Source organism: Stegostoma tigrinum, chromosome 12 (assembly GCF_030684315.1).
Source record: "Stegostoma tigrinum isolate sSteTig4 chromosome 12, sSteTig4.hap1, whole genome shotgun sequence".
Classification (NCBI taxonomy): domain Eukaryota; kingdom Metazoa; phylum Chordata; class Chondrichthyes; order Orectolobiformes; family Stegostomatidae; genus Stegostoma; species Stegostoma tigrinum.
The window spans coordinates 4,291,782-4,314,722 of NC_081365.1; the positions used below are offsets into that span (position 1 = coordinate 4,291,782).

Genomic DNA, 22,941 nt, shown 5'->3' on the forward strand with positions numbered 1-22,941 from the left:
CTCCTCATCCCCAGCCTACATCTGGAAGCTCTACTCCTCTGCTCTCCATCCAGAAACCATTCCACAATAACCTCCATCCAGAGACACTCCGATTGGATCAGACAAATTGTATGATACAGAAAGTGATAACAAGGTGTAGAGCTGGATGAACACAGCAGGCCAAGCAGAAAGGCTGATGTTTTGGGCCTAGACCCTTCAGAAATTGCTGTGTTCATCCAGCTCTGCACCTTGTTATCTCAAATTCTCCAGCATCTGCAGTTCCTACTATCTCTGATACAGAAAGAGTCTGTTTTATCCAATGCACCTGTGCCTCTATCTGAACCTGCCCCACACTCCCATTCTCTCTCCAAAGATAATGTTTGATGCTGTTTGCCTTTTATTTAACCATAATCGTGTATTCTAATTCGTTGACCTTCCTGTTTCAGTGACAGCTGACCTCACTGTATTATGTTTCAAGGGTGCTAAAATCTATTATTTTACATACTATTTTAGCAACTAGCCGCTAGTATATAGTAAGGGAGAAAAGTACTTAGTCTGAAAAAAATCCTGCAATCAGCTTTCCTTTGTACTATTTCAACAATTAATAGAGACATGTTAAAATTCATGTGTTTGTTGGAAGTGTCAAAATCTCACACAGTGTCCTTGCCTTTCACTTTGTTTCATTTTCTGTTCAAATACACATTGGAGCAAATTTGACAGCGAAACTCTACTGCATAAAAAGGTATGCTGAATGCTAATGCCATCAGTACTCGCATGTTGGAGTGATTTAAGATCAGGGTAAGTTTGAGAGTCTACAGTTGGAGGCAGGCGTGCACAGCATTTTGAGGCAGTTGTCAGTTCAATAGGTAGGGAAGGCACAATGTCATAGAGGGATTTTAAAACCAGGATGAAATTGTTTTGAAGCAATGATATCAGACTGGGAGCCAAAATAGGTCAATGACAGTACTCAAATACATGAGGGCATAAGATGAGTTCACTCCAGAAAAATCCATGATGATCCAGGAAAAATCAAACATAGAATAACCAGTTGCACCAAACTAGACCATGTGAGAGAGACTCAATCTCAGAGACAATGTTGATAATCAGTGTTTCTAACCCATGATTGCTCCTGCTAGGGCAGTTGGCAGCGAATGTGGGAGAGAAGTAGCCTGTGATTGGAGCTGGAAAGGTCTTGGTGAGCGTGTTGGCGATTGCTATAGGCGGAGTCCGAGGATGGTAGTTTTTTTCTCATCGATGGGCTGAGAGTGTCGCTGAGTAGACTAGCATTTATTGCCCACCCTGATTGAAGAGTCAACCAGATTGCTGTGGATCTGGAGTCACATGTAGGCCAGAATCGGTAAGGATGGCAGATTTCTTTTCTGAAAGGATGTTAGTGAACTGGATGTTGTTTTTTTCTGGCAATCAGCATTAATTCTAGACTTTTTATGAATTAAAATTCCATCATCTATGGTGGGATTTGAACCTGGGTCTCTGGGTTAATAGTCCCAACAATAATGCCACAAGGCCATTCCTTCTCTCAGTTGGCTGAGTTGAAAAGATGCTGTTGGCTACAGGCTTCAGAGAAGATAATGGGATGGGGGGAAAGAAAGAGGTGTCTGAAGTGGTGTGAGGAAACACAGTTTTAAATTTGTCAACAAATGAATGCTCAGCTGACTGAGAGCCAGGAAAACTTGAAACCAGTGAGGCAATGAATTGAAAGTGAATGTGGAATATCTATCTTAATGCTACCTAAGTTCAGGAGCTACTGTATGGAGGAAAATGTAGCTGGTGCAGTTGTTATGAATGCTGTCAATTGTTAAGGCAGAAGTACATAGATTCATGAAAAGCAAGATTGTGCAAATTTACCTGGATAGGTGGGAATTTGAAGTAATCAGATCAGCTGTGATCGTACTTAATGGCAGAGTAGGCTTGATGAACCAAATGATCACCTACTGTTCCTAATTTGAATATTTGCATGTATGTTTGTTGCACTTAAACCTAGATTTGAAGCCTGAGGTGTAATATACAGGGTATTATCTGCTTCGTTTGGATGTTGCACCTTTGTGACTATATAATGGAAACGCATTAAGAGTAATCTTACTAGTCTGTTGTAAGCTTAGGGTAGTTGCATTCTTCTTGAGTAGAGGCATATGTCAAGTTATGTTTGTGGGGGTAAAAAACTTCTGTAGTCAACTTATAACTGTTGTTCTGTACCAGTTTAAGTATAAGTGGAGAGGAAATTAAAACTTCTGGAAAATTAATGATTAAGAATATATATGAATTCTTCAAAACCTGTTCTTCTAAGTGTATGTCAACTCAAATGTAGTATGTAGTAACGACAATGTGACTGAATCACCTAATAAATGAGCTGATGAGAATGGAAAAAAAAGCCAGAGAAAACTGAAAAATGCCCCCTGAAGTAAATCTCGAATGCCCAAAAAAACAAAATTTATCTACAAGCATGTATCGCTTGACATTTGATCTTGAAGAGACATTGAGCGAAGCGTGTTCTAAGGATGCCTAACCTGAAGAAGTTACCCTCCTCCCTCCGAAGAAATCTCAGGGGATCTCTCTCCCACTGCAACTCTCTTGTAATCTCTTCGGCCTTGAAACTGCTCGACCACGTCCTGAAGCAAACCAGGTACAACAGCCACATCACCTTTCTTAGTACCTGCTTATGGAACCAGATCATCCCCAATGGACTACAGTCCACATTTAGGCCTTCCCAATTTTTCCCCAACCACGACCATGTCTACGTTTAGAACATTGATTCCCTATTTATTTCAGAATCTCCTTCCCCTCCCCCATTTCCGAAGAAGGGCCTAGGCCTGAAACGTCAGCTTTCCTGCTCCTCTGACGCTGCTTGGTCTGCTGTGTTCAATCAGCGCTACACCTTGTTATCTTTGAAGAGAACACTATTGTATTTGGTCAAAATAATTTGGAGCAAAAGCAAGTAATACGCATTTTATTTTATTTCTAAGGTGGTGATAGAGTGTACAGCTGGCCAACAGCTATATCGCATTTCTCCCTGGGCACAATATGTGATACGTGAGCAGAATGCCTCTACTTACGACTGGGTGCATTGGGATCCACCTGAGCGATATGAGGTAAGAAATTGAATTTCGCATAACATTTAACCTTGCTTTGAAAAGAACCAGCTGTGTAAGCCACTGAGGAAATTTCCATTAGCCAGTTAACACCAACGAATTGAAATACCTTGAATTGCATTTTGATACATTAGCGCTTTCTACAAAGGGAAAAGGAATTGGACTGATTTTGAAGAAGTGACAGTAAAGCTAATTTTTACTTTCTCTAAGTGGAGTAGCATCTTTGAGTGACTATATGCGTAGTTAATGCAGAGATTAGGATATTCTGTGTGAAATGCTCTCCAAAAGCTACACTGCAATGATATCTTGTTGTATATTTGTATACAAATTAAATTGACTGGATAAAGCTGGAAATTGACTGGGACCCACTTAGCGCTTGGAGCGTGGAGGGGGCAGAGTTTGTAGGGAGCATCCAGAAGGGTTTCTTGAAACAGTCCAACTAGGAAAGGGGCCGTATTGGATCTAGTATTGGGAAATGAGCCTGGCCAGGTGGTTGATGTCTCACTAGGGGATCAGCTCAGGAACACTGATCATAATTCAAGCTTTAAGGTACTGATTGGTAAAGGCAAGTGTAGTTGTCAATGAAAGCGCTCAATTGGGGGAAGGCTAAATACAACAACATTAGGCAGGAACTGACGAAAGTAGATTGGAGGCAGATGTTTGAGAGCAAATCACCATCTGACATGTGGGAGGCTTTTGAGTGTAAGTTGCTGGGAGGTCAGGACTGGCATGTTGCTGTAAGCATTAAGGATAGTATGGCAAGTTTAGGGTACCTGGATAATGAGAGATATTGTGACCCTAATAAAAAGGAGAAAGGAGGCATTTATCAAGGCTAGGAGGCTGGGAACACATGAGGCAGGGATGGCATGCAAGGAAAGTCAAAAGAAACTTAAGCAAGGAGTCAAGAGGGCAAAAAGGGGTCATGAAAAGTCATTGGCTAACAGGATTAAAGAAAATCCCAAGGCTTTTTATACATAATATAAAGAGAAAGAGGTTAGCCAGGGAGAGGGTTGGCCTATTGAAGGACAGGGAAGGGAATTTATGTGTGGAACCAGAGGAAATGGATGATGTATTAAATGAATACTTTGTGTCGGTATTTACCACAGAGAAGGACTTGGTGGATGATGAGTCTGGGAAAGGATGTGTTGATAGTTTGCGTTACGTTGAGATCAAAAGGGAAGAGGTATTGGGGGTCTTGAAAAAACATGAAGTAGACAGGTCCCCAGGGCTTGATGGGATATATTCCAGAATATTGAGAGGCGCAAGGGAAGACATTTCTGAGGCCTTGAGGGAAACCTTTGTATTCTCACTGGCAAGGGGAGGGGGGTGTGCGGTCCTAGAGGATTGGAGAATAGCCAATGTTGTTGCGTTGTTTAAGAAGGGTGGCAAGGATAACCCAGCTAATTACAGGCCGGTGAGACTTACGTCAGTGGTAGGGAAATTACTGGGGAGGATTCTTCGAGACAGGGTTTACTCTCACTTTGGAGTGCATGGGCATACCAGTGAGAAGTAACATGGTTTTGTGAAGAGGAAGTTGTGTCTTACTAGATCAGCTGAGTTTTTTGAGGAAGTGATGAAGATGATTGATGAGGATAGGGCAGTGGATGTTGTCTGCATGGGCTTCAGTAAGGTCTTTGACAAGGTCCGTCATGACAGGCTGATACAGAAAGTAAAGTCGCACAAGGTCAGAGGTAAGCTTGTGAGATGGATAAAAAAAAACTTGCTCGGTCATTAAAAAAACAGACGGTAGCAGTGGAAAGGTGTGTTTCTGAACGGAGGGCGGTGACTAGTGGTGTTCCCAGTGATCAGTGTTGGAACCTTTGCTGTTTGTAATGGACATAACTGATCTGGAGGAAAACGTAATTGGTCTGATTAGTAAGTTTGCTGATGATGCAAAGGTTAGTGGAATTGCGCATAGCGATGAGGACCGGCAAAGGATACAGCAGGGTATAAATCGGTTGGTGATTTGGGCAGAGAGATGGCAGGTAGAGGTTAATCCCGAAAAATGTGAGGTAATGCATTTTGGAAGGTCTAATCCAGATGGAAAATATATAGTATATGGCAAAATCCTGAAGAATGCTGATAGACAGAGGGATGTGTGTGTACGGGTATACAGGCTACTGATGGTGACAACACAGGTGGAGAAGGTTGTCACCAAGGCAGATGGTGTACTTGCCTTCATCGCCGTGGCATTGAGTTTTGAAATTGGCAGGTAATGTTGCTGCTTTATACAATCTGAGTTAGGCTGCATTTCAAATATTATGTTCAATTCCCCCACATGACCAGAAGGATGTGGCGGCTTTGGAGTGGGTACAGAAAAGATTTACCAGGATGTTGCCTGGCATAGAGGGCATTAACTATGAGGAGAGGTTGGAGAAACTTTGATTATTCTTATTGGAATGATGGAGGTTGAGGGGAGACTTGATAGAGGTTTACAAGATTATGAAGGGCTTGGACAGAGTGGGCAGTCAGAAGCTTTTCCCAAGGTAGAAGAGTTAGTTACTAGCAGCCAATAGGTTTAAGGTGTGAGGAGCAAGGTTTAAAAGTAATGTATGAGTCTCATGTTTTACACAGTGAGTGGTGGTGCCTGGAATTTGCTGCCAGGGGAGGAGTGGAAGCAGATACAAAAGTGACTTTTAAAGGGCATCTTGACAAATGTATGAATAGGATGGGAATAGAAGGATACGGTCCCTGGAAGGGTAGGGGGTTTTAGTTGTGATGGGCAGCATGTTGGAGGGCCGAAGGCCCTGTTCCTGTACTGTAATTTTCTTTTCATTCTTCATTCTTCGTTCTTTGTTCTTTACCCTTTGTTCTATTCTCCATCAGCTAAATATTCTTTTAGAAACTGAAAAACTGCAGATGCTGTAAATGAGAAACAAAAACAAAAATTGTTGGAAAGACTCAACAAGTCTGACAGCATCTGTGGGGAGAAATCAGGGTTAATGTTTTGGATCTGATGATCCTTCCTCAGGAGGAAGTTTTTGAATGCAGTTGGTTGTAACCTCGAAGAGAAACTGATGAAATGAGTTTTTGAATAAATTTACTTTTAATGTCTTATTTCTGAGAATGATTCCCTCTATCACTGAACTTTTTTCCCCAAGTGATGAGTCTCATTCTTTCAGATCTTAATTTTTGATGTCTTTGCCGTTCCCTTCCTCCACCTTTTCTTTGCCCATCTTTATTTCAATTTCTGTGCTTGATTCAATTTCAGGTGCTTCACAGTTTTTTCCGTAATTTCAATCAAGCCCTGTTTAAAATTCCAACAGGAAGTCTGTTGACGTGTGCTTAAGTATGGTTGGCAGTTGCTCATAGTGGCTGAGGACAAAATCAGGCCTGCCATCAGTTTCATGCACAGACTAACTTTTTCATTCCTTTATGTGATGTGAGTATTGCTGGCAAGACCAGCATTTGATGGCCATCCATTGTTACTCCTGAGGAGGTGATGGTAATTAAATTGTGAAATGATATCCTGTTGAAGGAATCCAGTTATGCTGATGCTTTAAAAGAGCTATCCAATAAGTTCAGCCCAATTCTCTATTCCCACAGGTCTAAAAATTTCTGTGTCATTTCATCAGTTTCTCTTCGAGGTTACTTCTGAATCTATTACAGCGCCCTTTCAGGTGGGGCATTCCAGATTACAACAACCAACTGCATTCAAAAACAGTCATCCACACCATGATTCTGGTCCTTCAATCGAGAATTACTAAAATATTTATCCTCTGATTGCGAATGGTCCTGCTGCAGGGAGCATTTTTCCATATTTAAGCATCACTGCAAATTGTCGTTGGCACAAATCTACTACCAGAAAAAGTGCACTTGATCTTAGCCACTTGCTGCTACACTGAATGCATTTATAATTCATCTTCAAAAATTGGCCCATCACCAGTGATGAGAGTGCCCCAATCAGTCCTTGGTTTCCTAGCCACAGGACACATTTGCAGCATTTTGTCATATGCGTAGTGTTTTGGGTTTGCCATAGTTAATGGGGAAATGGATGCATGTCAAGCATCACTTATCACTGAAATTCTAGCAGTCACACTGGATCAGTTTCTTCAATTCAAAATTGAAGGAATCATATATCTGTTCTTTCTTCTTTATACTGATATTAATTGTGATTTACTGAACCAAGAGGCATGGGAGGTTGAGAACAAAGGATTATTGACCTTAAAATAAAACTGCCTTTGCAGCTATTGCTGGTACATTTTCCTTTTACATGTTGAATCTGACTGCTCATGTCTCAAGGGAGTGCGAATCTACTCCTGTCAAGGTTAGTAAATGTTAGAATGCAGGAAATCTTTCAATAGATTTAATATTGGATCTAATGCAATTGACCATGTGCCTTGGATCAGTTTCATACCTGGTAGAGAAACATTTTATCATTGAAATGGATTCAGCTTTTGTTTTTTTAAGTGGAGATGAAATTTTCATCACCAAAAGGTCTTTAGTCGTCCTAGCCAATAGATAATAATGAAAATGGAATGTTTCTGCATAGTTTATTTGGATATTTAAACTATAAATATGTTATGTGTCACTTTTTATGTGGCAAAGAAATTACAATAAATGATGAACTATGTTGACCCAATTCCTTGGGATTTGTTATTGACTAATAACTAAAACCTGGAAACTTAGATGGTGGTGCGCAAAACGGTTCTTGACCATCTTACAGTTTAAAGACTGAGGGTGCAATAGTGTATTTAGTTGTGATGCACTAAATTGAATCTTAGTTTGTAACCCATTCTCTTAGGTGTTTTGTTGCAGGTAAGTGACAAATATTCCTCCTAGAATATAGGTGACATCGCAGTAATAAACTGTCAGTTGTCTGTCTTTCCCTAGAGTGTGGTGTGAGTGCTGTCCTCCCCTTGCAAGGTGCAGACTGTAACATTGACATGGCAGATGGTTGCCTTCAGTCCTCTACTTTACTGCCAGTGTCAGATCCGTTTCTGTCAGTTCTGTTGCCTGGGAAAAAGAAATAAGATTATGCTGTCTTTTTCAGTCTGTTGAGTTTGAGACTTATTTAATGCATCCAAAAGCTTTCATATTCCACAGAGATTGTGGCATATGGCAAGTTCAGACTTAAATCATCATGTGCAATTGGTTCAGGCTGTTGCTTCTTTACTGAAGAAAGGTGGAATGAGAAGTGTTTTGGAAGAGAGGGGCAGAGACCAAGAACATGTCTGCCTTTAACTCCTAGGATCGCTGGGCCTCTGGTTTGTAAACCATCAGTCAGTTTATAGGTATGATCAAGAGGTCAGATAAATGGCCAGAAGACAGCCCTCCAGTTTCCTCATGCACCTCTCTGTCCTTGATGAAGAGTGAGAAAATCAGTCAACCAGCCATGAAACCCTGTTTCTTGAAGGATATAAGACCTTAAGACAGGTGCATAAGCAGGCTGTTAGCCCATTGAATCTGCTCTACTTTTCGTTGAGATCATGGCTGATCTAATAATTCTCAGTCCACTTTGCTGCCTTATCCCTATGACCTTAAATGTCCCTACTGATTAAAAATGTCTATTTCAACCTTGAATATACTTAATTACTAAGCCTCAATAACTCTCTGGTGAAGAATTTCACAGATTCACTCCCCTCTGAGAAGAAAGTGATCTTTGTTTCTGTCTTAAATGTGTTGTGCCTTATTCTGAAACTACGTCCTTTGATCATAGACTCTCCCACAAGGGGAAACAACCTCACTGCGTTTTCTCTTCAATTCCCTGAAGAATTGTGTATGCTTCAATAAGGTTGTTTCTCATTCTTCAATGTTCCAATGAGTATGAGCCCAACCTACTCAACAGCTCCTCATGACAAAGCTTCCATACCTAAGATCAGCCTAGTGAACCTTCTCCAGACTGTGTCCAATGCTAGTGGCTCGTTCCATAGTTAAGGGCCTGAAAATGTCCACAGTAGCTGTTGATTAACTAATGCCTCATTAACAAAACCTCCACCACTTTATTCTCCTTTCCCTTTGATATAAAGGCAAACATTCCATCTGCCTTCCTGTTTACCTGCTGAACTTGAATGCTAACTTTTGAGATCATGGACAAACACTCCTAAATCCCTTTCTTATGTGATTTTCTGCAGTCTTTTTCTATTTAAATGACATTCAGGTCCTATGTCCTTCTTGCCACTTCATGACCTCACATTTTCCCACCTTATTTTCTATCTAACAAGTTTTAGCCCAATCATTTAACCTATCGATACCTCTCTCTAGCCTCTTTGTGTCATCCTCACTCCTGCCTCCCCAAGCTTAACTACAGTACATTCGCTTTCTCATCCGCGTTATTAACATATTTTGTGAATAACTGTGGCTGCAGCACTTATCCCTGTGGCACACCACCCGGTTGCCATCCGAAAATGTCTCCCCTTATCCCGAATCTCTGACTTCTGTTAGTTGGATAATCCCCTGTCCATGCTTATTTTGCTAGCTCAAACAGCATGGACGTTATTAAGCAGTCTAATATGTGCTTCCTTGTCAAATGCCTTCTGAAAATCCACGTATATTACATGCACTGCTTTCCCCCTATCTATCTCGCTTGTTACCTTTTCAAAGCATTCTAGTAAATTTGTCATGCATAATTTCTGATGAAGCTATGCTGACTCTGTTTGATCCTATAATGAATTTTGAAATGGTTCCTTATGACTGAAGTGACTTGTTTAAAGTCACCTTAAAAAGTCATGAGGTATTTAGACAGATAAACAAGGGAGCGACTCGTTAAAATCAAGAAGGGAAAGCACAGATTTATGGTGAATGGCAAAAGAACCGTAGATTAATAGAGTTGTTCATAAGGAAACAGGTCCCTTGGTCATCCATGCTGACCAGATGTCCTTGATTAATCTAGTGCCGTTTGCCAACATTTGGCCCATATCCCTCTTAAACCCTTCCTATTCGAGTAGCCATCCAGATGTCTTTTTAAATGTTGTAATTGTACTTTCCTCCACTACTTCCTCTACAGCTCATTCCATACACTCACCAATCTCTCTATGTCTGTTTTGGTAGTACAAATAAAGATGAACTTTATCTGAGGAGTCTGTTAAGGCACAAGTTCCGTTATTTGGCAAAATAGTATGAAATAACATTGTTTTATAATGCAACAAGTACATAAAAATAGAAAAATCTTTGCCAGCATGAATACTTCACCCATCCTGTCATTTATGTAATTCAATCAGCATTATCTTGTTGGAGATAGTAGGGACTGCAGATGCTGGAAGCCAGGGTCTGTGAGGCTAGAAAAACACAGCAGATCAGAAAGCATCAGAGGAGCAACAAGTCAACATTTTGGACCAAAAGTCCTATGTCCTGTAGTTACTTTGTTCTCATCTACTAACGTAACTTCATTTTAAAGGCATCTATACTGTTTACTTCCATTGTGCCCTGTATTAGCATGTTCTGCATTGTAACCACTCACTGGATAAAGAACTTTCTTCGGAATCTTGGTGACTATCTTATATTGATGGCCTTTCCTGATGAGTGTAATCTGATAGTTTATACCAATCCTGAAAATGTTTTGCACCCAGTCCGCTGGCCGATGACCGGAACTAATGACAGAACCGAGCTCTGATCAGCCAACGTTTTATGCAAGTTTATCAAGCCTTTTCTGCTTCTCAATTCTAGCCTTTAGAAATAAGCCTTAGCACTTAATTTCCATTTGCTGTGCTGTTACCAACTTTTGTCAGTTTCAGTTCCTGTCTTTGTATTCTGAGATGCCTTGGTTCCTTTACCCTGTTCAGTTTCTTAATTTTCAGGTAATATATGACCTCCTTATTTTTCTTAACAAATGTAACATCTCTCATTTATCCATGCTGGAAAATAATTTGCCAGTTTTTTTCTCTGTACTGCAAGCCTATTTATGGCTTTATTTAACTTGAATTTTTGCTCAGTTTTACCATCTCGACAACATCCAACTCTCATTTTCTGACTGTCCTAATTTGGTGTTGTCTGCAAAATGGAAATTTATGCTTTTTGATTCAAAAATCAAGTGTTGGATGCAAGTTGTGAATTGCACTGATTCTTGTTGGACACTATCTCCCATCTTGCTTCTATCATTCATAGCTACCCTCTCATGCCACTCTGTATTGTTTTGGAGCCAATCTGTTCAGTTCCTTGTTTGCTGCCTCACTTGCTCTGACCTTTTCAATCATCTTATTAAAGGCCTTATGCAAATCTAGATAAATTGCATCTACTACCTTAACTCTCTGTTACCTCTTCAAAAATTCAGTGAAGTTATTTAGGAGGTATTTCCTTTTGAAATCTGTCCTCACAACTGGTGTATTTTTGGTTAGTTTTCTGCTTCGTGGAAAGGGACAAAGGCTGCTGGCATGGGGAATAAACCAACCTTCTTTTTGCCTAGGAATGAAAGGAAGGCTGGGCAAAGATGCAGGAAGCTATAGGGAAATTGGGGAAGGAATATTGAGGAGAGAAAGAGAGAACAAGTTCAAAATAAAATAAAACTCTTTGCCATGCAGGATTCTTGATGTTACATCCTGCAAAACCATCTTTGGCCAGGCAGCTGCTTCTAATTGTTTGGGAATTCATTAACTTTGTTTCTTCTCTTTGCATTACCTCGAGGTGGCCCTCATAAGATACTCTGCCTTTGCATAGACCAGTTAGTGTCTGCCAACTCTGTAATTTTGAATCAGTTAATTATGTGTATGTGATATAATTGCTGCTATCTCCGCTTAATGCGTGCCCATCTTTCCCTGAAATCCGTGTTTGAATTCCTCCAATACAATTTCTTCCCATGTGCTACTGTATTGTAGGCACTTACTGAAGTCACAAATGACATCTTTTTAAATTGTGACACCTTTAAGCCATTCTACCTCATTTTTATGGACCACCAGCAGTTGACAGCATCTTCATTTGATGGTTTTCTGCTGTCATCTAGCTGGGTAAGAATGCATTTCATGGATTCCAGTCTTAGACATAGACCTGAAACTAGCATGTGTTGTATTGCCTGTTGCCAGAGTCGAGGTTACTACTAAGTGGCTGCACTACATTGCCAGGGTAGGATTTCTTTTTTTTATTCTATCTGCTTTGGGATTAATTCACCTTGGTTGGTTGATGAACAGCCAGCAGCATTGCCTTTGAGGATAGATTGTCTTCTCAGTCTTGCACAGTTAGCCATGCTTAAATTATTTTACAAATCACAATTTAAAATGTCTTGCCAAGTTTATTTGAAACTTCATTGTATTTCAGACTTCCTCCCAGCTAATACTTTGTGCTCATCTAAAACAGTGCCTGAATAAACAAGCTGAGTTTAATGTAAAAGAAATCTGCCTATGTACATTTATTTCAGTAGTATAAGAAATAATTAATTGTTACTATCAATTTTTGCTGTATTGAACACTGCAATTTTAAAAAAGGAAGTCTTAAGTTTATAACAGTGTCTTCCACAACCCTGGGACATCCCAAAGTAGTTTCCACCTGTGAGAGATAATGTGGTTAGTGCTATAATGTAGGCAGCGCAGAGGTAATTTTTTTTAACTAATCTCTGATGGAAGATAGACATCAAATACAGAGACTGGGAATTGTGCTTTAGGACAATGCAGAAGATGAAATGCAGTCGAGTACACAGAAATTGGCCTGGGAGTTGATTTTTCCACAGGTTGCCTTATGTCTGGAACTATTCAAACAAGTTAGGAGCTTTGGCCGGTGCTGATTGACTCATCCATATCCATTGGATCCAATACCCCTCCATAATATCTCTGCCCCAAAAATATGTAAGAGTTAAGGATTTGGGCTTTTAAGGCTGAATGAGATTAGAATTTAAAAACCAAAAGACCTGGGATGCTGTAAATCAGGAACAAAAACAAAGTTGCTGGAAAAGCTCAGCAGGTCTGGCAGCATCTGTGGAGGAGAAAACAGACTTAATGTTTCGGTTCTGAGGAAGGGTCACCGGACCCAAAACGTTAACAGTTGTTTTCTCCTTCAGATGCTGCCAGACCTGCTGAGCTTTTCCAGCAACTGAGATTAGAATTTGTTGTTTGTTCACTCGTAGGATATGAGTATTGATGACAAGGTCAGAGTTTATTTCCAGAGACAACAAGGTGTACAACTGGATGAACACAACAGGCCAGGCAACATCAGAGGAGTAGGAAAGCTGATGTTTCGGGCCTGGGCCCTTCTTCATAAATGGGGGAGGGGAAGGGGACTCCAATAAATACAGAGCAGGAGAGGCGATGATGGAAGGTGGATTGAGGAGCAGATAGGTGGAGCGAAGACGGACAGGTCACGGAGGCGGGGATGGAGCCAGTAAAGGTGAGTGTAGGTTGGCAGCTGGGATGGGGGTTGGTCAGTAAGGAGAGAGGGGTGGCTGGGTGGGAGACAAGACAGACAGGTTAAGGAGGTGGGGATGAGCTGGGCTGGTCTTGGGTGATAGATCTTCCCCTTCCCCATTTTTAAAGAAGGGTCCCTTTTCCCTTCCCCATTTCTGAGGAAGGGTCCTTGCCTCCCCCTCTCTATATTTATTTCAGATTCCCCTTTCCCTCCCCCATTTCTGAAGATGGGTCCAGACCCGAAACGTCAAACTTTCCTGCTCCTCTGATGCTGCCTGGCCTCCTGTGTTCCTCCAACTCCACACCTTGTTATCTCACTCTCCAGCATTGGCAGTTCCTATTATCTCTGTGTTTATTTCCATCTCTGATTTGCTGTTCAGAAGGTGCAGGTAACTATTGCCTTAAAATGTTGCAGTCCATGTGGTATCAGTATACTCACCATACTGTACAGGAAGGGGTGTTAGGGTTTTGATTCAGTGATGAAGGAACAACAAAGTTACAAGTCAGGATCAAAAACAGGCATTGCTTAAGAAATTCAGCAGCTCTGGCAGCATCTGTGGAGAGAAAGCAGAGTTAACATTTTAAGTTCAGTGACCTTCCTTCAGAAATTGTACCAGTTGGGAGAAAAAGTGGCATTTATGTTGGGGACGAAGAGAAGCTAGATGGATGATAATGATGCCTGTAAGGGGATGAGAATGGATTGCTCTGAAAACAATTCACGTCATGACAAAGCCTTTGGTGTTGGGGGTGGCTAAAGGACATGGAAGATAAAGGTGTTATGGTTCTAAAATTATTGATCTCTATATTGACTCCTGAAGGTTGCAAAGTTGCCAAGCATATAATGAGATGCTGTTCCCATTTTCTTCCAAGTTGTGCTGGGCCTCACTGGAGCACTGCAGCAGGCCTGAGATAGAAAAGGTGGCCAGGGAACATGGTGGCGAATTGAAGTGGCAGGCAACTGGAAGCTGTGGAAGGATTGAGAGAAACTTGGTGGTTGTATTCTCATACACCTGCTGGGCCTAATTTTCTCGCTAGTAGACTTTGAGTTTGAGAAGCAATGTTGAACGACTTTACTGTTTATTTTAAGATTTGTTCATTTGTGAGTGCCACCAAGGCTGACAGTCATTGCTCATCCCTATTTACCTTTAAGATAAACTGAAGCAGCTTGCTCAGATATTTCAGAGGGGTGAGGGTCCTGGGCCATAAATCACATCTAGGCCAGATCAACATGTTTTCTACGCTTATGAACTTCAGTTAGCCAATTTGTCTTTTTATGAGAATCCAGTATTTTCTTGTCACTATTGTTGAGATTAACATTTTATTCAGTGTCTGTTTAATGAACCGAATTTAAATTTTCCAATGGTCTCTGTATCAATACTCCAGACCTCTGGAATACCAGGTCAGTAACTTAACCACAGTGCTACTATACCCCACAAAAGTTCCTGCAAGTGGCTCACAGCCACCTTTCTAATAGCACATGGAAATGGCCAGTAATTGCTGGCTTTGTTTGTGATTTTCACATTCAGTAAACAGATTGAAATAATGGTGGAGAGGGGGTACAGCCATAGATTTGAAAACAAGAATGAGAATTTTCAAACTGACAGTGCCTGCTTGGGACTTGATGCAGGTTCACAGAGTGTGATGAGTGAGCATGACTTGCAACAGATGAAGAATCCATCCCTCTGTCTCCTTGCTTGGTCAGTGAATGTGAAAATGAACCTCTGTCTCTTTAAAATAGTTTATTACTTTGACAGTGTAGGGTGATGCTTTACATTTGCTGCTGTCTTTCCTAAATTACACAAGTGATTGCATGTTGAATGTAATAATTTAAAACAGGACTTTAACATTAGAGTCATAGCGTTGTTCAACACGCAAACAGACTCTTCAGTCCAACTTGTCTGTGTCAACCACATATCCTAAATTAATCTAGCCCCATTTACCAGCATTTGGCCCATATCCCTCCAAACCCTTTCTATTCATATACTCATTCAGATGCCTTTTAAATGTTGTTACTGTAGCAGCTTCCAGCACTTCGTCTGGCAGCTTGTTCCATAGCTGCACCACCCTCTACATGAAAACGGTGTCCCTTAGCTCCTTTTAAGTCTTTTCTGTCTCACCTTAAACCTATGCCTTCTACTTCTGGAGTCCTCCACCAATGAAAAGACCTTGGCTATTCACCCTATCCATAGTCCTCATGATTTTATAAGCCTCTAAGATCAGCCCTCAGCCTCTGACGCTCCAGGGAAGATAGCGCCCGCCTAATCAGCCTACCCCTATAGCACAAACCCTCCAACTCAAGCAGCATTCTTGTCAATCTTTCAACCCTTTCAAGTTTCACAACATCCATCCAATAGTAGAGAGGTCAGAATTGCACACAGTATTCCAAAAGTGGCCTAACCAGTGCCCTGTATAGCTGCAACATGACCTCCCAACTCCTGTACTCAATGCACTGACAAAAGGCAAGCTTACCAAATGCCACCTTCACTACTCTATCTACTTTATTAGAAGATGAATGGATGTTTTTGGCTTGGACTCATCATGAGAAGCAAGAAAACCAATTCAGGATGGGAACAACGACATGTACAGAATGGGACAATGCCGTTTTGTTGGACTATGGTTAGCATACAGATGCAGTATGTACTGTTAACTGTCTAAGTTAACTGATTAAATTAAAAGTACGTTGATTATGAGGGATCAGAATGTTGACATAGGGATCCAGGAGGAATTCTCTCCCTAGTTATTCTTGCATTGAAAATGTGTGGATACCTTTTTGCTAACAAAGAACAGGATGCGAACAAGTATTCCTTCAAATACGTGAAAGTAAATCAAATTTTGAGCTGCAAATAATCTATTTTTATGCGCACTTCTTGCTACAGTCAGGATTATTTAATAAATTGTTACTGAATAGTACAGAACACAAAAATTGCTAGGAAAAACCATTTTGTCAAAGTTTTCATGTTGCACTTAACAAAATGCTTACCAAAATTCCAATATGAAAGGGATCAACAGTTTATATTGTATAAGAATAGAGAGTTGATTGAATGACTAGTGGACTGTATTTGGTAGATGTGTTGCCATTGAGAATGTACAAGTTAAATGATGACTGATGGTTAACTATTGAGCTTTGTTTAAATTTAAACCCCACAGGCTGACTCCGATCAAGACATTACTGTGAGGGATGAACCAGAGAAAATTGTTAAATGTATGTGTATATATGATGTGTTTTTCGTGTGCAAAACTCAGGGCAAACATACCGTGATGCGTGTCTGATAACCAATTAAAAATTGCCAAACAGTGTAATTCTTCCCATAATCTGGATTATTTAGTGAATGTTGTTCAGTTGCAGAATCATATCATGTTGGATGCGTTTTTAAGGCTTGCAAGCACAGGCTACTTCAGTGTGGGCAGTACCTGTGAACACCCGATGGAACATACCTCTTGGTATAAAAACAAAGTTGCTGGAAAAGCTCAGCAGGTCTGGCAGCACTTGTGAAGGAGAATACAGAGTTAACGTTTCGGGTCGGGTGACCCTTCCTCAAAACATTACCTCTGTTTTCTTCTTCACAGATGCTGCCAGTCCTGCTGAGCTTTTCCAGCAACTTTGCTTTTGTTCCTGATTTACAACATCCACAGTTCTTTTGGTTTTTACCTCTTTGGTATAATTTGGGGACAAGCAGCCTACTTACTGGCATCATTCTGAGACTGACATCATGCTGCTGTGTTCATCCAGCTTCACACTTTGTTACCTCGGATTCTCCAGCATCTGCAGTTCCCATTATCTCTGATACATCTTCCACACTATTTGTTTCAGTGATGGGCAGCGTGTTTTTTTAATATAACAGCAGCATCCTGTTGGTAGCAATGATAGCTGCACAATGATGCAGCTAATTTCATCTGTTGCTCAGACTTTTGAGATTCCTTGCTCTTCCAGGGTAATCTGACCTAGACTGGATGCTTCTTAAAGTTGAAGGAGGCAGCCTTAGACCTGTTCATGAGTTTGCATACAGTACTGCATGGAATAATGTGATCGGGATAACCACGTCTCACAAGATGACTTCAGTATGGCCATTTCAGCTTCACAGTTCCGAGGAGGACAAATGGCTTGTGCCGTATTTACAGGGTCGCTGATAAAGCTAAGAGTGTGTGTGAACTGTAGAAGTCCTCAATATGTATACTGTCCAGTGAAGATCAGGACGCAGTACAGTTGCGAAGATCGTCTTGGCAAGATTCTCAATTAGCTAAGGTAATGAAAAAGGCTCTCATTTGACTGTTCCACTTCCAAGATGAACTTAGTGCAAGATAAAGCTAATTAAAATATATGAAACATTTGTAACATGCATTTACAAAGTTAACGTAGTAAACAAATTATCTGCGCATCAAGAATGTATGAAAGTTGAGACATTAAGTGTCTTTCTAAAAGAAGATGGGTTTTTCATGGAATCCAACAGAGACTTTTGTGAGCATTGGGCCTAGAAAAGACTGTGGCAACATCATTTCTTTAGACATGTTTCATTCTGTAAAAATTGGTCCATACTGTTCCCTCACCCCATGAAATACTCCGAGCGATAGGGACAGCATGGGGTTAGATACAGAGTAAAGCTTCCCTCTGCACTGTTCCCTCACCCCATCAAACACTCCCAGCGATAGGGACAGCATAGGAGAAAATGTGGAGGCATGGGACTGAGGGAGATTTAGCAGGTTGGATTAGAAACTGGCTTTCTGTAAGAAGGCAACGAGTGTTGGTTGATGGAAAATATTCAACCTGGAGTCCGGTTACTAGTGGTGTGCCTCAAGGATCTGTTTTGGGACCACTGCGGTTTGTCATTTTTATAAATGACTTGGACGCAGGCATTGGTAGATGGGTTAGTAAGTTTGCAGATGACACTAAAGTCGGTGGAGTGGTGGACAGTGTGGAAGAATGTTGCAGGTTGCAGGGAGACTTGGATAAACTGCAGAATTGGGCTGAAAGGCGGCAAATGGAGTTCAATGCAGATAAATGTTAGGTGATTCACTTTGGGAAGAACAATAGGAAGGCAGAATACTCGGTCAATGGAAAGATTCTTCGTAGTGTGGATGTACAGAGGGATCTTGGTGTCCATGTACAAAGATCCCTGAAAGTTGCCACCTAGGTTGATAGTGCTGTTAAGAAGGCTTACAGTGTGTTAGGCTTTATTGGTAGAGGGATTGAGTTCCGGAGCTGTGATGTCATGCTGCAACTGCACAAAACACTAGCGTGTCCTCACTTGGAATATTGCTTGCAGTTCTGGTCGCCCCATTACAGGAAGGATGTGGAAGTATTGGAAAAGGTGCAGAGGAGATTTGCCAGGATGTTGCCTGGTCTGGAGCGCAGGCCCTATGAAGAAAGGCTGAGGAGAGAAAGGCATTGGAGAGAAGGAGGCTAAGAGGGGATTTAATAGAGACATACAAGATGATCAGAGGATTAGATAGGGTGGACAGTGAAAGTCTTTTTCCGAGGATGATGTCAGCTTGTCCAAGGGGGGCATAGCTACAAATTGAGGGGTGATAGATTTAAGACAGATGTCAGAGGCAGGTTCTTTACTCAGAGAGTGGTAAGGGCGTGGAACGCCCTGCCTGCCAATGTAGTTAACTCAGCCACATTAGGGGAATTTAAACAGTCTTTGGATAAGCACAGGGTTAATGATGGGATAGTGTAGGAGGAGAGGCTTAGATTAGTTCGCAGGTTGGCGCAACATCGAGGGCCGAAGGGCCTGTTCTGCGCTGTATTGTTCTATGTTCTATGTTCTATGTTCTATGTACTGATACATGCAACAGCAGCAGGTTAGGATTGCCATGATATAATGCTGCATTGCAAGTATCCATTTGTCCCTTGGGGTTAGACGTTGGTGAATGAGCTAACAAAGTTCAATATAAACATGAAGAAAATATTGCAGTTGACGTGCAGGTATTGTGTGGTGTTTGTGAGGACGATTCAGAAATGCTTCAGTGAGATTTAGTTGAGAAAGTGGGAAAATGTTTGGTAGTTGAGTGCAATGTGTAGAAATACAAGGCTATCTACTTTGGTAGCAAAAATAGGAAGCCCGATTATTATTCGAATGGCTACAGATTGGGAAAGGAAGGAAGTGCAATGAGACTTGAATATCCTTGTACACCAGCATGAAAGTAAGCATGCAGATGCAACAGTTGGTGAAGAAGGCAAATGGTATGTTGGCCTTCATAGTGAGAGGATTTGAGTACAAGAGCCACGATTTCTTGCTGCAATTATTTAGGGCATTGGTGAGACCACATCAAGAGTATTGTCTCCTTACCTGAGGAAGGATGCTCTGACTTTGGAGGGAGTGCAACAACGGTTTACTAGACTGACCCCTGGGATGGCAGGAGTGATCATATGTAGAGAGATTGGATCAGGTAGGACTATATTCATAGGAGGTTAGAAGAATGGTGGGTTGGGTGGGGACGTGAAATCTCAGAAACATTTACAATTCTAACAGTACTGGATTGAGAACACTGCATTTATCCTGTGACCAGGCAGTCCGGGACCATTTATCATAGCCTAAGGGTGTGAGGTAGGCAATTTAGGACTGACATGAGAAATTCTTTTTCCCTATGGAATGGTGAGTCTGTGGAATTCTGTTACAGAAAGCGTTTGAGGCCAAAACATTGTTTTCAAGGAGTTAGATAGGGCTAAAGAGGTCAGTCTGAATAGGGTGAAGTAGGAACAGGGTTCTGAGTTGGATGATGAGCTATGAACACATTGGTGGGGCAGGCTCAAAGAGCCTATGCCAGCTCCTTTCTTCATCTGCTTATCTTGGGCAGTCCAGACACAATGGACCATGAGGACAGATCATATCATAAATATTGCCCAGCAGGTTGTTGCTCTTAGACAAATCCAATAACCCTGTTGCGGGCTTTTCTAGCTTGTGGAAGGCTGTCTGGTCATGCTGAACAGCGTATCAAATGGATAAAACTTTACAACCGCTATTAAGGATAGCGCACGGATTTTGTTCATATTGTTATGTTTATTAACAATGACGATTCCATCCCTTTGGGTTTACAGATCTATATGTTTGGGTTGGGCTTGAGACCCACAGTGCTATCAGACATTGAGGTAATATGAAAATCGGACAAGTCATTTGGAATGTTTTGTGCAATAGTTCAACTAGGTCCTCCTCCAAGAATTCAGCATTTCCGTGAATGTTGATTTATGGTGGAATTGCTGGGAGTAAAGGAGTCTGAATTCAACAAATGTTGCTATGGACCAAAAAAGTACACAGTCTAATATTTATTATGTGTTTATTCACATTGTCAATTGCTCTGCAAAATTGTTTCGATGTAACTAGGTTTCCAGTGTGTTTTTTTTCATAAAATTCAATTTGGAGGATGTGAGCTTCACTGGTTGTACTACAATTATTGCTCATCTCTGCTGTTGAGAAACTGGTGGTGAGTTGTCTTCTTGAACTGCCATAATTCATTTGGTGTAAGTACACCCACTGTGCCTTCGAGAGAGTGCTCCAGGATTTTCACCTACAACAAAAAGGCGTTTGTTTAAAATAGACGTTGTGTGTAAGACAATATCATGGCTTAAATAGATCAAATTGAAGAACGAATAGGAAATGCATTTCAGATCACGTGCAGTGTAGACCATCACATAAATTAGTAACCCTATTACAGTCTATTCGAGATAGTAGGAACTGCCGATGCCGGAGAATCTGAGATAACAAGGTGTGGCGCTGGAGGAACACAGCAGGCCAGGCAGCATGAGAGGAGCAGGAAAGCTGACATTTTGGGTCTAGACCCTTCTTCAGCAATGGGGGAGGGTAAGGGGTTTCTGAAATAAATAGGGAGAGAAGGGAAGGCAGATAGAAGATGGATAAAGGAGAAAGGAACACCAAATTAAACAAGCCCACAGCAGAGAGAAAGAGAGAGCTGCATCTTGCAGCTGCAGCAGCCAACTCCAAATCCTAACGGAATACAAAACAAAAGCCTTGAGTCAGTGTGAGCCTGACCCCACCCACTCGTACTTCCGTCATTTAATTTACAATCGTGAGAGCTCAAAGCAGTTTACCCATTGCTTCTGAAGCAGTCATTCCAGTACCACTGTGACAACACCCCTCTGCAAGAGAAACAGAGCAAAACTATTTCTTTTAAAGACATAGTGCAGTCATGTAGGGCATTATTGTCATGTCAAAATGCATTCTTTCTGTCACTTGAATAGGTAATAAATTTGTGTTGATGTGTTACTGCTGGTGTCTAGGCCTTATGCCCTAAAGACTGATGGATCATACGAAGTAGCGTCAGAGATAATGGGAACTGCAGATGCTGGAGAATCCGAAATAACAAAGTGTAGAGCTAGATGAACACAGCAGGCCAAGCAGCATCCTAGGAGCAGAAAACTCCTCGGATACAAAATAAATGTTGTTTCACTGTTAGCAGTAGGCAGAGTATCAACTGTACTCAACCAGCCCATGCTTGCAAAATGCAAGGAAGTGTCCAAAATTTGATGTGATTCTATAATGGGCAATTGCTGAATAGTCTAAAGTGAGCTAAGAATTGCTTTCATGATCAATTTAATGTTGACATTTTCACTGCAACATACATTCCTGTCTGTACTGGTGCTGCATGTATTAACAAACAGGACCCGGCTCTTTGCAAACAAAAAGACTTGAACAACATAATCAGTAGCCATTCTCTGGTGCATTCCCCAGGAATATAATTGACCAATCTGACTAAACCCTCCTACTTTAACTGTAAACAAGGCTCAGAGGTTATTTGTCAGTCATGATTTAACTGTTGCGTTTCCATGACAGCTGCTCTCCTGCTGAAGCACTGTCGCCTTGCACAGTATACAATATGCTCCCCATTACCTTGGCATTCTTGTGAATGGCCTGATGAGTGAGTGCAAAAGGAGTGGTTCTACTACGTTTAGAAAATCTTGTCCCATAGCAGTGTTACATCTAATGTTGAACATTCTGAGATGTGCAAGCATAGTTGGCTGAACATTGGCCCACTACCTACTTTGGACAGTCAAAGTGGCATTTTGTTTGACAGGATCTGCCAGTTGTTGGGCCATTTAAAAAAAAAAATCAAGGTTTCTTGTGGGACTGGTACCACAGGCTGGCCAGCATTTATTGCCCATCCCCCGTTGACCTTTAGAGAGTTGTGGTGAGCTGCCTTCTTGAAGCACTGCTGCCCAGGTACTGTAGGTTGACCCAAAATGCTGTTCAGGAGGAAGTTCCACGATTTTGACACAGTAGCAGTGAAGAAATGCCAATATACTTCCAAATTGGAGGCTTAGAGAGGTATTTGCAAGTGTTAGTGTTCTCATGTATCTGCTGCCCGTTTCTTCTATATGGAAGTGATCATAGGTTTGCAAGGTGCTATCTAAGGAATCTTGGTGAATTTCTGCAGTACATTTTGTTGATTGTTGGTCAGTCGAAGCAATGTGTACAATGGTGGAGGGGGGCTGGATGTGGTACTAAACAAGTGGGTTGCTTTGTTCTGAATGGTAGTGAGCTGTTGTTTAGGTAAGTGGAAAATATTCCGTCGCGCTCCTGACTTGTGCTTTTCATACGGCATTTGGGGAATCAAATCGTGAAACACTTGCAGCAATT

The 22,941-nt window shown here is 41.3% G+C and overlaps 1 protein-coding gene across 6 annotated transcripts in view; it reads left to right on the forward strand.

The window, feature by feature from the left end:
- Nucleotides 1-22,941, forward strand: part of gbe1b (glucan (1,4-alpha-), branching enzyme 1b) — a 529,949-nt gene that overhangs the window by 215,437 nt on the left and 291,571 nt on the right. For all 6 annotated transcript variants that reach the window (XM_059650083.1, XM_059650082.1, XM_048540405.2 and 3 more), the window contains exon 4: nucleotides 2,961-3,086. In XM_059650083.1, the coding sequence (XP_059506066.1) occupies nucleotides 2,961-3,086 (126 nt within the window). The remainder of the gene's footprint in view (nucleotides 1-2,960; nucleotides 3,087-22,941) is intronic.